The 16,163-nt window shown below is 44.1% G+C and overlaps 3 protein-coding genes across 5 annotated transcripts in view; all 3 read right to left on the reverse strand.

The window, feature by feature from the left end:
• LOC109878004 (MAGUK p55 subfamily member 6) overlaps positions 1-2,113 on the reverse strand; it is a 36,853-nt gene extending 34,740 nt beyond the window's left edge. Inside the window, exon 1 of the mRNA XM_031820523.1 lies at positions 1,904-2,113. The gene's annotated coding sequence lies outside the window, so the exon portion shown is untranslated. The remainder of the gene's footprint in view (positions 1-1,903) is intronic.
• A 356-nt stretch (positions 2,114-2,469) lies between these two features.
• Positions 2,470-5,522, reverse strand: LOC109878020 (peptide YY-like). Its single transcript, XM_020470255.2, has 4 exons — positions 4,925-5,522; positions 4,382-4,563; positions 4,045-4,134; positions 2,470-3,744 (listed from the first exon to the last, which is right to left on the reverse strand). The coding sequence occupies exons 1-4, from the start codon at positions 5,072-5,074 to the stop codon at positions 3,717-3,719; spliced, it is 450 nt and encodes a 149-aa protein (XP_020325844.2). The 5' UTR covers positions 5,075-5,522; the 3' UTR covers positions 2,470-3,716.
• A 6,256-nt stretch (positions 5,523-11,778) lies between these two features.
• The window catches only part of LOC109884493 (serine/threonine-protein kinase 31), a 34,543-nt gene continuing 30,158 nt past the window's right edge, over positions 11,779-16,163 (reverse strand). For all 3 annotated transcript variants that reach the window (XM_031820538.1, XM_031820539.1, XM_031820537.1), the window contains 6 exons: positions 15,717-15,848; positions 14,846-14,932; positions 14,063-14,212; positions 12,747-12,878; positions 12,352-12,426; positions 11,779-12,176 (listed from right to left, as the gene is read on the reverse strand). In XM_031820538.1, coding sequence (XP_031676398.1) covers positions 12,075-12,176; positions 12,352-12,426; positions 12,747-12,878; positions 14,063-14,212; positions 14,846-14,932; positions 15,717-15,848 — 678 coding nt within the window. In that variant the 3' untranslated portion in view covers positions 11,779-12,074. The remainder of the gene's footprint in view (positions 12,177-12,351; positions 12,427-12,746; positions 12,879-14,062; positions 14,213-14,845; positions 14,933-15,716; positions 15,849-16,163) is intronic.

The following is a 16,163-nucleotide window of genomic DNA, read 5'->3' on the forward strand; positions in this document are numbered from 1 at the left end:
CCTTTTCAAATACTGTATGTGAGGGGGAGTGAATGAGTGCAGTATACACTGACTACACACTTCAGAGGGAATCAGAATTCACACCCTGGTTGTCTCCCAAATAACACCCTTTGCCATTTGGGAGACAACCAGGGTGTGATACACACTGCTGCTCTTGCCAGCAGCATTCCCACAGAGGCTGAAATTCTCTGGATTCTCCAACACCTCAATTAAACCCTGAAGCCAGCCAGCGTCCCAGCCAGGGACAAGGGGGAAAGGACCAGACCAGGGACTCAACTAAGGAAAGGGACCAAGCTAAGTACCCGGGTGAAGGGACCCAGCCAGGGACCATGGTGAAGACAGTTAAGAACAAACTCTTGTTTTCAATGACGGCCTAGGAACAGTGGGTTAACTGCCTGTTCAGGGGCAGAACGACAGATTTGTACCTTGTCAGCTCGAGGATATGAACTTCCGGTTACTAGTCCAACGCTCTAACCACTAGGCTACCCTGCCGCCCCATATAATAAGCAGCAGGCTACAGGGATGAATGGGGTTCACTGTCAGACCAGAGGCTTATCCAGGAGAGTGCTTCAGTGTAATGTTACAGACCATTTCAATAGAAAAGTATGCTTTCCTATCTGAAGGATCGTACTACTGTACTCCATTGAATAAGCCACCCGTCTGTCCCCTGGACCGCCCCCTCAGCTTTACGGACACCATTTCATAAGGCTTTTTAAAGATGAAAGATGTTTATAGCTCAACCTCAGACGCAAACAAGGATTTGAACACTACCACAGGAATGAAGAACAAAAAAAAACACTAATTACAGGAAGAAGCCCAAATTCGGCATGACCATTTCTGGTCTGTGTTTTACTGTTGATCCAAAACAGATCACGTCTCCCAAATAAAGGCATTAAAAAGAAAAAGACATCCGTCCCACCTGAAACCCTTTCCCTGTACAGTGACGCCACGTTTGACCAGGCCACCTAGTGTACTATGTAGTGAATTGGGTATCATTTGGGACACCACGAGGTATCCAAAGTTGTTAGATGGGACAATCTGTTTTATCATTCATTGTGGCAATGGAAACGTCCAAGTCATGGTGAAATGATGGGCTCTTTGTGTGAGCAAGCCGGCACTGACAGAATAGTGTATAGGGTAACTAACTACACATAGCCAACTAAAAAAGGCCGATCCATGCAAAGCAAGACATTCGACTACTCTCTTCATTGTTGACACTAAAGTGTTCTTTCTCAATGTGTCTAAAATGTCTGACTCTTACAGCTCAACACGTGGAACCTTCCAGAAAGCCAACACATATCTCAAACACACGAGTTACTACACTCCAAATAACACATTTGGGACTCACCCCTCGTTAGAGTTAGGCACACACAACTCCTTACAGTAAGGCACACACACTATCAGCTAACTTCCTGTGCGGGGTGCGGAACACGTGCAGACATTTTTGGTTTCGCGTTCGGCTGAGACCGAGCAGATGAGGTCGCATTGGACACATTCCTAGTGGTTTGTTAACTTTATTAGTAAACTGTCCCGTTAGGTATCAAGCAAATACAACCACTTTTATGGTCAATTAAACATTTGGCACAATTCCACGTCATAACTTGTGGCAAAACAATCTAACTGGATATCTGGCTTAGCTAGCCAACTAGTTAAAACCTAGTCTAGAAATATGCTCTTTGTTAGGTTAGCAATGGTAGCTAGCGTGTTATTATTAGCTTGCTAGCAATCAACTGAGTCCCAGCCTGACTGGATCCAGCTAGTGTAAGCTAGCTAGCGAGTGTTGCCACACTGGTGAGTGGATTGCTAACCTGACTTGCGTTTCGCTATTAGAACCCTTTTTCGTGGCACTAAGCCCCTCGTGCGGTTTCGAAGAAGATGGCCATAAAAAAATGTATGACTTTACCTGACGTTCTCCGTGTCCTTCCGTCAGACTTTCAAGTCTCCATAGATCCCCTGTACCCCAGACGAGGCTACTTTTCCTTGCGCGCAACAGTCGACTCCTGTCCTGGGGACATGCCGCCGAATGACGCTTGATCTCGAAGTCCACTTTAGAGACGAGGAGCTAGTTAATGTAGTTCCCACCCACTCGTTTAACGTACTACAGATATCGGTGTGAGAACTTCAGACTTGCTCTTTTCTGTTCATATAGTTTTCAATAGGAGTAATTATTTAATAAATTATAGATTCTGCATTTGCCATCGACTAAGATAATCTGGGTCTCCTGCGCTCCACAAACCGTTTTAACCCACACATAACATCTCAAATGGCACCCTATATAGTAAAGCCCACTATGGGTCCTGGTCAAAAGTAGAGCACTATATAGGGAATAGGGTGCCATTTGGTACTTAAAGGCCCTATGTTAGTTACACAACATGACTAGCCACTGTTACACATTCATACTCCTTGTGAAATAAATAAGCATTAAAACACCAGAGACAGCAGTAGCCTATTTATTCAGTACAGCCAAAGACATTACATATGACCTGACATGATTATCTGGCCGTCAACATAAAGAATCCTACTGTATGTCTACATCTCAAATTGGCACCCTATTCCATACATAGTGCACTACTGAGCCCTGGTCAAAAGTAGTCCACAATATAGAGAACAGGGTGCCAATTTGGGACATAACCTTGTGTTACATTTGAGCATTCTAGAACAATGAACCCATTAGTATGCAGGGACTGTTCCATCTTCTAAAACAGGACTTAGTCCCAAGTGGTACCCTACCAGGCAATAAATAGTGCACTACAGAGGGTGCCATTTAGGACCGAGATTAGGTAACTGGGTTCATGCACCAGATCTCATTATCTCATGTCCCTTTGGAGGTAACCAGGCCAGTGTCCCAAATCGTACCCTATTCCATAGTGAACTACTTTAGACCAGGGATCCATAGGGATCCCAGGCCACTTAATGATTCTACACCTTAAATCTGTTTTCACGTTAGGCAAGGTGCTGTTATATAGAACGATAGTACACAATCGAAATCCACACAGACCAGTGAAAGATTGTTACACATTGAAATAATGGACAGAATTAATCGATTGTTATTCTCACCTCTCACTCCAGACAGCTGTTTGAAGGCTACAGTCCAAGCTGGAGTATAATGGTGTCAGAGTACTAAGGCCAGTCCAGAAGAGGGCAGTATATCTTAGTAAAACCTGTGGGAACAAAGAGAACCCTGTGCAGCAGTGGTTCTAGGTGTAGGTCCTCGTCCTGGTTGTGGCAGGAACAACTAGTATCCAATAAGTGTAAAAACACACTAGAAATGTTTTTCTTTAAGAAAGACCACTTTGCTTACTTTCTGATTCTGGAGTCCTAGGATTTTCTTTATATACTTAAAACAGAGTCACATTCTAAAACATTGATCCAAGGTACTTTATATGATGTATTTGATCCAACCAGTAAATGTTTATTTTGGTTTACAGTACACAGTGTGATGCACAAAAGGAGAAAGTAACATATGTACAGGACACTTCTACTATGACAGACAGACAGGGAGGTGGTTGCATGCAGGCTGTAGATATCCATTAAAGTCCAGGTCGAGTCGGTGACCAACAGGCAGTATGGTGTTGTTGTGGTGCGGTGACCAAACAGGCAGTGTGGTGTTGTTGTGGTGCTGTGACAAACAGGCAGTGTGGTGTTGTTGTGGTGCGGTGACCAAACAGGCAGTGTGGTGTTGTTGAAAGGGACTGGTATGGAAGTCTGTACTGGCTTCACCACCACAACGGTAGATCCTCATATCTGTCAGGAGAAACAAGCAAAGTGTTCATTTACGTTTCTCCATTATTATATTGGTCCATTGACTAATAAGTCATTGACTATTGCCGTGTCTGTTACTCTCAAATGCACAATATACTATAGACTATAGGTTATAGTGGACCAATAAACAATGAGGAACAGCATCTCTGACAGTATGAAACTACTTGAAACAAGAATGGATTAGATCTAGGCTACTAATCCCCACCCCCAAAAAGATGATGTCTAAAGCTGATCATTCTGAGGACAGGTATATTGGTATCCTCTGTATGTTTTTACACCCACCTTCCATAGCTTGCTAGTGGGACGCTCTCTGTGCTCTCCCTCTGTAGCAGGTCAGAGAACACCATATCAGGGCTGGATCTTTTCCCATACCTGAGAGAGAGGTAACGAGTACAAATAAACAGGAAAACATTTAGAAAGTTAAACCTTATATGAAATACAGATATTTTGTGAAAGGCAACAAAACAGAAGCATCAGAACCACTTTGGAAATGTGTTTTTCAAGTGTTATCTTCTGGGATCAAATGCACATCTTGTTTAATGTATTCATTTAATTGTTTACTCCAAATAATTATCTTCATTATGTGCTGTACCTTCCCCTCACCAGATGAAGAACTCACCGCTGTCGAGTGATTTGGTTGATGTAGTGTCTGAGTGCAGAGAAGTACTTGGCGAAGTCCTCGACAGGCGCATCATCTGCGGGAATGACGGGTTTGGACGGATACGCGGCCATCAGATTGGACATGCATATCAGCAAGTACATGGCCAGCATACCCAGAGACATCGCTGCGTTAGGGCGCATCTAAACCACACAAAAGCACAGAGAAACAAACTAGAAAACAAATGCACTGTGACTACACTCCTGTCCTTAGTTCATATTGTAGCCAATAAAATGCAATTATTTTTTATTTGCTACCGTGCGTAATAACTTATAAATGAACCATAAAGCCAACGACACCTTGTTATCCAAAATAATATTCCATCATCTTTAATAACCAACTGAAAAAATATTAACCAACTGATATTTTGAATGTGCAGAAAACAAGGTTTTCCATGAGGACAAATATTTTCTTTAGTAATTCAATCAAGAGCAACTTTACAAACATCCTGGAAGTCTATAAAAAAGGCAAATAGTCAGCGACAGAAAAATGCTTTTTACTCACTTTATTTTGTGAAGACTGGAGATGGTTTCGTTGAATGACTGTTCTGTGCTCGCAACTGTGTTTGGCAGCAAGCATCCTGTGAGTTTTATATCTGTGGCAGGGAGCGCATTTTGGAGGAGAGGGGAGGGGAGGGTGCCCAAAAGAACACATAAGTAATGTTCACCTCAGACTGCAAGGAAAAGAGTTCAGGGATGGGTAATATAGCACTCTGACAGACGTTAAACCAGGATATAGATATATATGCCTACTTAACTAGTCTTCAGTGTTTGACATGAACAATACTGATTTCATGTTGAGATTTAAAGTAAGGAAATGCGTCATTGTCATCTACACCTTTTATTTGGGTGTGTAATCAAATGTATGGACGGACATTGAATGTCGCACACGGAATAAATCATTTATCAACTGTAGGTTGAGTATGATCCTCTTTGAATAGACAAACTTGTTAAGAGCATTACATCGATAGGAAACTAAATATTTGTAATGAGTCACTAAACTTTGCTCAACCATGCTATCGACCTCTGACAACTGCACTTTATGTTATGATAAGCAATGCCAGCGCAAGTCCATGTCTGAATAATGAGCTTCCATTGAAAGGCTCTCTGGAATATGGATGAACCCAGATTCAAGTCTGAATTCAGATAGCATGTACTGAATACTTCAGAAAGGTCTGAATTCAGATAGCATGTACTGAATACTTCAGAAAGGTCTGAATTCAGATAGCATGTACTGAATACTTCAGAAAGGTCTGAATTCAGATAGCATGTACTGAATACTTCAGAAAGGTCTGAATTCAGATAGCATGTACTGAATACTTCAGAAAGGTCTGAATTCAGATAGCATGTACTGAATACTTCAGAAAGGTCTGAATTCAGATCGCATGTACTGAATACTTCAGAAAGGTCTGAATTCAGATAGCATGTACTGAATACTTCAGAAAGGTCTGAATTCAGATCACATGTACTGAATACTTCAGAAAGTCTGCACTTTCTACATTTTGTGTATAGCCTGAAATTAAAATGGATTACATTTAGATTGTGTCGCTGATCCACACACACAAACACACACAATAGCCCATGATGTTAAAGTGGAATTATGTTTTTAGAAAAGTTAATTAAAAATGGAAAGCTGAAATTTATGTACATGCCTTTTATAATAATCTAAGTAATACTTGTTGGCTCCAGTCTATTAGGTGAATCAATCCTTTAGAGACTTATCTTATGGTCATCAATATATGGCAAAGAACCCCAGAAGAAACCAATAATACATTTCCTGAGCTAGAACATTCTCCCATCTTTTCACTCACATGATCGACTTCCCTGCATCTAGTCAGACAGGAGAGGAGTTTAGCTGCTTTGCCCTTGTGGCCTTCAGCAATTAAGAAGAGTTTAGCTGCTTTGCTCTTGTGGTCTTCAGTAATTATAATTCACCGTAAATATTGATGGACGTGTCGGAGGGAGGATCAACTCCAAGGTAGCGTCCCAAATAGCACACTATTCCCATTGTAGTGTACTATGTAGGGAATAGGGTGCCATTGTAGATCTTTGTGGGCTATACTCGGCCTTGTCTCAGGATGGTAAGTTGGTGGTTGAAGATATCCCTCTAGTGGTGTGGGGGCTGTGCTTTGGGGAAGTGGGTGGGGTTATATCCTTCCTGTTTGGCCTTGTCCGGGGATATCATCGGATGAGGCCTCCTGACCCCTCCTGTCTCAGCCTTCAGTATTTATGCTGCAGTAGTTTATGTGTCGGGGGGCTAGGGTCAGTTTGTTATATCTGGAGTAATTCTCCTGTCCTATTCGGTGTCCTGTGTGAATTTAAGTATGCTCTCTCTAATTCTCTCTCTCGGAGGACCTGAGCCCTAGGACCATACCTCAGGACTACCTGGCATGATGACTCCTTGCTGTTCCCAGTCCACCTGGTCGTGCTGCTGCTCCAGTTTCAACTGTTCTGCCTGCGGCTATGGAATCCTCACCTGTTCACCGGACGTGCTACCTGTCCCAGAACTGCTGTTTTCAACTCTCTAGAGACAGCAGGAGTGGTAGAGATACTCTTAATGATCGGCTATGAAAAGCCAACTGACATTTAGTCCTGAGGTGCTGACTTGCTGCACCCTCGACAACTACTGTGATTATTATTATTTGACCTTGCTGGTCATTTATGAACATTTGAACACCGTGGCCATGTTCTGTTATAATCTCCACCCAGCACAGCCAGAAGAGGACTGGCCACCCCTCATAGCCTGGTTCTCTCTCTGGTTTCTTCCTAGGTTTTGGCCTTTCTAGGGAGTTTTTCCTAGACACCGTGCTTCTACACCTGCATTGCTTGCTGTTTGGGGTTTTAGGCTGGGTTTCTGTACAGCACTTTGAGATATCAGCTGATGTACGAAGGGCTATATAAATACATTTGATTTGATTGTAGTGCACTATGTAAGGAATAAGGTGCCATTTTGGATGCATGCCAAGCAGCTAGAGAAAGCAGCAAAGCAGGTTCATTACTTCCAGTGATCCCATCAGTTCATACCATAACATTATTTAGAGACTTTGCATAGTAAAAAAAAATCACATAAGTTTAATGAGGCAAGTCTGTCTACAGCTATACCCCAGACTGTATGTTATTTTACTATCACTGACACCAATCTGGATAGCAGAGTATTACAACCGAGTATTATTAACCGCAGTGGTAACCTAAAGCATCAGGAGGACATGAGTGAGTGAGGTCACAGTGATCACAGATACGATCACAGCATGCTTTTCATCCAGTCCCTTGGTCACCTAAATTGATCTGTCCATAAGAGAGATTGCTGTACAACTGCCAGAGTCCAGGCAGGGACAATGGCTTGAAGAGGATTTATAGTTTTAACGTTTCATTTAGAAAGAGTGGCCACTTTGAGATAACTGCTTGCCTGACAAGCTCTTCAATGGGTTTTCCACTAGAAAACCGCTGATGCTCATCTTCAATCGACTGATGGTTGATTTGTTCATTTTGCATTAAAATGTGTTTATGAAAAATATGTCCCAGTGGTTCTGGTGTATGAGAATTTATTTCTGTTAGTTTAAAACACTAAAGGGGACGAGAAGTGTATTAAAACACGCAGACAAGTCCTAACAGTAAAAAGTGGTGTTTACCTGAACTGTCTGTTCATCTTCCTCCATCAGCCCTTCCTATTACAAAGTGAAGTTTATTAGAACGGGGCATCTTTCAGGGGGATAGTGCCTCTTCCAAACACTGAATCACAACAACGTCCTGAGACTCCTACATACACCAACAGGGCAGCAGGTAGCCTAGCGGTTAAGAGCATTGGGCCAGTAACGCGAAAGATCGCTGGATTTCGAATCTCTAAGCAGACTAGGTGAAGAATCTGTCGATGTACCCTTGAGCAAGGAACTTAATCCTAATTGCTCTGGATAAGAGCATCTGCTAAACTGTAACAGCCATTACTCGGGACAAGTTCAAAGTTGACCATATGTAAAATAGCGACTTCTACCACATAAGATTCAAACAGCCACCCATTAGGCAAAAGGGAATCAAATTATAGTTAGGTAAGGTTTTGTAAAGACCCACTCCCAATGGACAGCCATTATTTCTCAGGAATAATTTATCAATTTCAAGGCAAGTCTCCTCAAAGGATAGACCACCACCAGTCCTGAAGGAAAAGAAGACCTCTGGATAAATCTCTCACAAGCCCTAATGCAGACAGGTCATTCTCCAACCAGTGACACCACTCTTACAGATCCTCCCCAAATTGATGAGCCATTAACTGTCATGGAAAACCCTCCCAGACAGGCAGAAGATGGGCAGCAGTAGTCCTCTCTCATGGAAGCCTGATGTTCCACATCAGAACAACAAGGAAGTAACCATTCCCAGACAGGCAGAAGATGGGCAGCAGTAGTCCTCTCTCATGGAAGCCTGATGTTCCACATCAGAACAACAAGGAAGTAACCATTCCCAGACAGGCAGAAGATGGGCAGCAGTAGTCCTCTCTCATGGAAGCCTGATGTTCCAAATCCAATTTATTTGTCACATACACATGGTCAGCAGATGTTAATGCAAGTGTAGTGAATTGCTTGTGCTTCTAGTTCCGACCATGCAGTAATATCTAACAAGAAATATAACCTAACAATTCCACAACAACTACCTTATACACACACACAAGTGTAAAGCAATGAATATGAATATGTACATAAAAATATATGAATGAGTGATGCCCGAACGGCATAGGCAAGATGCAGTAGATGGTATAGAGTACAGTATATACATATGAGATGAGTAATGTAGGGTATGTAAGCATTATATAAAGTGGCTAGTGATAAATTGATTACATCAACTTTTCCATTATTAAAGTGGCTAGAGTTGAGTCAGTATGTTGGCAGCAGCCACTCAATGTTAGTGATGGCTGTTTAAAACTGATGGCCTTGAGATAAACGCTGTTTTTCAGTCTCTCGGTCCCTGCTTTGATGCATCTGTACTGACCTCGCCTTCTGGATGATAGCGGGGTGAACAGGCAGTGGCTTGGGTGGTTGTTGTCCTTGATGATCTTTTTGGCCTTCCTGTGACATCGGGTGGTGTAGGTGTCCTGGAGGGCAGGTAGTTTGCATTGTGCAGACCTCACTACCCTCTGGAGAGCCTTACAGTTGTGGGCAGAGCAGCTGCTGTCCCAGGTAGTGATACAGCCCTACAGGATGCTCTCGATTGTGCATCTGTAAAAGTTTGTGAGTGTTTTTGGTGACAAGCCAAATTTCTTCCGCCTCCTGAGGTTGAAGAGGCGCTGCTGCGCCTTCTTCACCACTCTGCCTGAGTGGGTGGACCAATTCAGTTTGTCCGTGATGTGTACGCCGAGGAACTTAAAACTTTCCACCCTCTCCACTACTATCCCGTCAATGTAGATAGGGGGCTGGTCCCTCTGCTGTTTCCTGAAGTCCACGATAAATCTCCTTAGTTTAGTTGACGTTGAGTGTGAGGTTATTTTCAAGAACACCACACTCCCAAGGGCCCTCACCTCCTCTCTGTAGGCCGTCTCGTCGTTGTTGGTAATCAAGCCTACCACTCTAGTGTCGTCTGCAAACTTGATGATTGAGTTGGAGGCGTGCATGGCCACACAGTCGTGGGTGAACAGGGAGTATAGGAGAGGGCTGAGAACACACCCTTGTGGGGACCCAGTGTTGAGGATCAGCAGGGTGGAGATGTTGTTACCCTCACCACCTGGGGGCGGCCCGTCAGGAAGTCCAGGACCCAGTTGCACAGGGCGGGGTCGAGACCCAGGGTCTCGAGCTTAATGACGAGTTTGCAGGGTACTATGGTGTTAAATGCTGAGCTGATAAACAGCATTCTTACATAGGTATTCCTCTTGTCCAGATGGGTCAGGGCAGTGTGATGGCGATTGCGTCGTCTGTGGACCTATTGGGGCGGTAAGCAAATTGGAGTGGGTCTAGGGTGTCAGGTAGGGTGGAGGTGATATGGTCCTTGACTAGTCTCTCAAAGCACTTCATGATGACGGAAGTGAGAGCTACAGGGCGGTAGTCATTTAGCTCAGTTACCTTAGCTTTCTTGGGAACAGGAACAATGGTGGCCCTCTTGAAGCATATGGGAACAGCAAACTGGGATAAGGATTGATTGAATATGTCTGTAAACACCAGCCAGCTGGTCTGCGCATTGTCTGAGGACGCGGCTGGGGATGCCGTCTGGGCCTGCAGCCTTGCGAGGGTTAACACGTTTAAATGTTTTACTCACGTTGGCTACAGTGAAGGAGAGCCTGCAGGTTTTGGTTGCGGGCCGTGTCAGTGGCACTGTATTGTCCTCAAAGCGAGCAAAGTTGTTGTTTAGTCTGTCTGGGAGCAAGGCATCGTGGTCCGCGACGGGGCTGGTTTTTCTTTTGTAGTCCGTGATTGACTGTAGACCCTGCCACATACCTCTTGTGTCTGAGCCGTTGAATTGCAACTCTACTTTGACTATACTGACACTTAGCTTGTTTAATTGCCTTGCGGAGGGAATGGTTCAGAACAACAAGGATTAAGGAAGTAACCATTCCCAGATAGGCAGAAGATGGGCAGCAGTAGTCCTCTCTCATGGAAGACTGATGTTCCACATCAGAACAACAAGGAAGTAACCATTCCCAGACAGGCAGAAGATGAGCAGCAGTAGTCCTCTCTCATGGAAGCCTGATGTTCCACATCAGAACAACAAAGATTAAGGAAGTCATCCCCAGATAAGGACAAGCCCATATACACATCAGGCTCCATATGGAATGAGGCATTGAAGCAAAACAGCTTTAGTATTTTTACTCCAGCAGTTTGGATATGAAATTAAATGATGAGGATATGAAATTAAATGATGAGGATATGAAATTAAATGATGAGGATATGAAATTAAATGATGAGGATATGAAATTAAATGATGAGAATGAGGCAAAAATACAATATGAACATTGTGTTTTGACAGATGGAAAATAGACAACAAAAAAAGCTCCACTTCTAATGAATCTCTCCAAATCAAAGGACATTTAGAGAGTGCAAAACCATCAACCCGCAGTTCTGTAAAATAGGGGCACGTAGGGGGCACAAAAATCTGACCATAGTTTTCAACCAGTGAAGGGTGAGAAAACATGTAATGATAACAATTTTCTCGGGGGAGCGTTTTCCAAGGGATTTTCAGAGATTTTACAGTAGATTGATGCTGACAACATCCCGATCAGGCAAGTCAGGAGACAGTCAGCAACAGAGCACAGAACTAGTGTTAAAGAGTACACAGCAGCAAAAACTCTAACTAACGTCTTAGAACCGAAAGCATTGTGCTGGTGGTGGTTCCCTTTGAGTTCTAAATGAGACCAGGTCCATACAGACCAGGTCCATACAGATCAGGTCCATGTCAGAACGTGTATTTTATTTACTCTAGAAAGTGACAACTGCAAGACAGGGTACTCCAACATCAAAAGAATATACAGTTAAACAACATGATACTGTGCTTTTAAATCAGCAGACTGACAAATATATTGTGCTTTTATATTGGGAGATCAACAAAACATTGTAGTATTGATGTAGTCTGGGTACTGGTAAACCATATTTGGCATGTCACGGAGTGGAATGTTAGCTAAACAGACGTTACCCAGGCTGGTAAAACTGTCGACCAAACTATCCCAGTATGTACCGGTTGCCTGGTTACTGGTCAGACAGGAAGTAGTCATCAGCCAGGGTCTCAGCAGCAGTCAGTCTTCCAACACACACCAGCAGCTTAGACAGCAGGGCTTGGAGATTGTCCTCCTGGACAAGAGGACACACAACATCCTTTCAGCACTTTGTGACCGTCTTTCAATGGAAAACGACTTAAAAATGACATGTATTATTCTCCTAATTAAAACTGACCTGCACTTTGGGAGCAAAACTAAAATGCATTCTAAATGAATTGAAACATGAAAAGGCCATCAGGGTTACTGACCAGTTTCACTCCGCTGATATCCAGGGCCAGTCTGCTTCCACTATCCAGATCCCCGTTGAACCCTGGGGCATGCAGCTGCAAATAGAGTTGTTGAAGCCAAAAAATAAAATGGTATGGACCCAACTGCTTACTGGGAGCTTCTTTTCAACAAGTCTATTGTTCACATCTCCTCGAGTCTCTCCAGATAAATATTCAATGCTATCATTAACTTCTGCTAATAATTACTCCTGTATGACATGTCAGAGTTTCCCTGAAACCCCTTAGAATACATATCAATTCCTGCTGTATTCCACTCTGTCCCAAAGCTGCTTGACCCCGAGCTATAGAGCCATCCATCTTGTGTTATACAGAGACCTGGGCTGATCTACAGAGAGGGCAACATGAAGGTGTTTTACCCAGAACAGCAGGCAGCCGTAGGAGTACATGTCACAGGCTGGAGTAGGAGGTGTGCCTTGTGTCTGACGGAGCTCCGGGGCCACCAGGCTGATAGAGCCGGCCACCATCCCACTGTCCACTGCCCTCTGTACCTGGAACCAACATGGTACGTACAACCATGAAACAACCAGGGCTCATTCAGACAGGTGTAAAATAAACCAAGGTACATGAGATAGTGTATTTAAAATGGAGGGGGGAAACAGTTGTTTTTGTTTGATGAGAGAGATGTGGTAAATTAGGGTTGTGCTGTCCATTCATGTTTTGGTATGTTATTTTATATCTGAGAATTAACCAGTGATATCAGGCCACACCCGGCCATGATTACAGACACCTGTGTGTGTCCTTTGACACTATATAAACTAGTGACCCCACAGTGTCTGTCATTATACCCTGATGAAGACAGCTTGTCTGTTGAAACGTTGGTTATTAGGTTATTACATCTGAGCTCCTAGTGTGCAGTTCTCCTTTAATTTGAAGTGTTCTACTCCTCCGCTAGCCAGCACCTCTCCTAAACAAGTGTTCTACTCCTCCGCTAGCCAGCACCTCTCCTAAACAAGTGTTCTACTCCTCCGCTAGCCAGCACCTCTCCTAAACAAGTGTTCTACTCCTCCGCTAGCCAGCACCTCTCCTAAACAAGTGTTCTACTCCTCCGCTAGACAGCACCTCTCCTAAACAGGTGTTCTACTCCTCCGCTAGACAGCACCTCTCCTAAACAGGTGTTCTACTCCTCCGCTAGCCAGCACCTCACCTAAACAGGTGTTCTACTCCTCCGCTAGCCAGCACCTCACCTAAACAGGTGTTCTACTCCTCCGCTAGCCAGCACCTCTCCTAAACAAGTGTTCTACTCCTCCGCTAGCCAGCACCTCTCCTAAACAGGTGTTCTACTCCTCCTCTAGCCAGCACCTCTCCTAAACAGGTGTTCTACTCCTCCGCTAGCCAGCACCTCACCTAAACAGGTGTTCTACTCCTCCGCTAGCCAGCACCTCACCTAAACAGGTGTTCTACTCCTCCGCTAGCCAGCACCTCTCCTAAACAGGTGTTCTACTCCACTAGCCAGCACCTCTCCTAAACAGGTGTTCTACTCCGCTAGCCAGCACCTCTCCTAAACAGGTGTTCTTCTACTCCGCTAGCCAGCACCTCTCCTAAACAGGTGTTCTACTCCTCCGCTAGCCAGCACCTCTCCTAAACAGGTGTTCTACTCCGCTAGCCAGCACCTCTCCTAAACAGGTGTGCGTTTCTTTAGCCTCCAAGTTAGGATGGAGGAAAGGCTACTCACAGGAGTCTTTATGAAGTCGTAGTCTCCCACCATGCCTTGGTGTCGGTGGAGGACGAAGACGTTGTTGGGGTTGAGGGAGGCATGTGTGACGCCTGCAGCGTGGAGGGCCTGGAGGCCCCTGGCCACGCCTCTCATCACCTTCACAGTCTCCTGATGGGAGAGACAGGACAGTAGGTCAATGTGTTATACTACCAGTCTCCTGATGGGAGAGACAGGACAGTAGGTCAATGTGTTATACTACCAGTCTGATGGGAAAGACAGGACAGTAGGTCAATGTGTTATACTACCAGTCTGATGGGAGAGACAGGACAGTAGGTCAATGTGTTATACTACCAGTCTGATGGGAGAGACAGGACAGTAGGTCAATGTGTTATACTACCAGTCTGATGGGAGAGACAGGACAGTAGGTCAATGTGTTATACTACCAGTCTGATGCGAGAGACAGGACAGTAGGTCAATGTGTTACACTACCAGTCTCCTGATGGGAGACAGGACAGTAGGTCAATGTGTTATACTACCAGTATCCTGATGGGAGAGACAGGACAGTAGGTCAATGTGTTATACTACCAGTCTCCTGATGGGAGAGATGGGACAGTAGGTCAATGTGTTCTACTACTACAAAACAAGGGCATGTGAATAAGGTTCCAAAACTGCCCGATTTTCCAGAAAACTCTATTGGAAGAAAGGGACTCCTCCAACTGAGATTTCTGGAAACCTGGGAATTTTGAAGGAGTTTTGTAACTCTAAACGTGAAATATGAGGAAGGTAGTCGAGAGAACTCACTGAGGCAGTTAGGGGTTTGGCAGCCTGAACATTCCAGAGACTTCCATTGGGGAAGTATGGCACCATCACATACGCAAGAGGGTCTGACTAAAAGAGAAGGGTTCATAGTGACATCATGACAAATGGAGAACACGACCTCTCTAAAATGTGCTGCCTGGTCAATCAGACATCTGAAGTGGTTGTACAACATTCCCTACGATGTAGCCTCCACAGACTTCAGGGCTTTCATACTTCCCCCGCTTAGGGGAGCAGAGCTGTTGTGAAGGAAATGTGTGTGTTTATACAGGACGTAACGCCCCCACCTACTGTCAACCAATCATGTCAACGCAGAGCTAAACAGAGCCCTCTGCATTGTTACAAAATTTGGGAGGCTCACGGCGATGCGGTACAGAGCTTGACTTGGCCTCTGTACTCATCTCATATGTATATACTGTACTCGATACCATCTACTGTATCTTGCCTATGCTGCTCTGTACCATCACTCATTCATATATCTTTATGTACATATTCTTTATCCCCTTAAACTGTGTATAAGACAATAGTTTTTTTTGGAATTGTTAGTTAGATTACTTGTTGGATTATTACTGCATTGTCGGAACTAGAAGCACAAGCATTTCGCTACACTCGCATTAACATCTGCTAACCATGTGTATGTGACAAATAAAATTGGATTTGATTTGCACGCCTCAGAAGGCTCCGCAATTACATCACACCCTCCATACGAAGCCTCCGACCGCATTTTCAGATCATGCATAAATAGGCTTTAAGTCTAAGTCAAGTTCCTCAGATCATGAAACATGTGGCTTGTAAGACAGGAAGACATATGAAGCTTAGTGACTGGGTCGAGACAGGGAAGCTGAGTGAGCAGTACCTTGCTAAAGAACAGTGCCAGAAGAGGGAGTATTCCAGTGTCAGTCTGACTCTCCCGCTGAGTCCTGGTTCTGTGAAACTGGGTGGTTCTCTCCAACACTCTGGCCTCTGCCTCCTCATTCACAGTGTAACCCTGACAGGGAAACCAGACACAAACCACCAATAAGGATAACAGCTAAACCTCTGTCAAAAGACCAGGGTCTTTCAGTTGGCACTAAACGAGATCAACACGTCTTTAAACAGGAACAGTAATACCTGAACATGTTCAAAAAGAACAATCATTCTGTTTCAAAATGTTTGCTCACATTTGGGCCTGACAGTCTTACAGGTTAAAAACATTGTGTAAATGTGGAACTCTAACTCCCATATGGCACCCTATTCCATATATAGTGCACTACTTTTAACCAGAACGCTATGGGCCCCTAGTCAAAAGTAGTGCACTATATAG

The sequence above is a fragment of the Oncorhynchus kisutch genome, unplaced genomic scaffold (genome assembly GCF_002021735.2).
Source record: "Oncorhynchus kisutch isolate 150728-3 unplaced genomic scaffold, Okis_V2 scaffold3465, whole genome shotgun sequence".
Lineage (NCBI taxonomy): Eukaryota > Metazoa > Chordata > Actinopteri > Salmoniformes > Salmonidae > Oncorhynchus > Oncorhynchus kisutch.

Bases quoted from the DNA above. Each gene is read 5' to 3' on its own strand.
- LOC109878020 (XM_020470255.2), bottom strand. From the start codon at position 5,074: ATGTGTTCTTTTGGGCACCCTCCCCTCCCCTCTCCTCCAAAATGCGCT. The intron at 4,135-4,381 runs GTGAGTTCTTCA...CCTCTCTCTCAG, and splicing joins AACCAAATCACTCGACAGCG to GTATGGGAAAAGATCCAGCC. The intron at 3,745-4,044 runs GTGGGTGTAAAA...TTCTCCTGACAG, and splicing joins CCACTAGCAAGCTATGGAAG to ATATGAGGATCTACCGTTGT.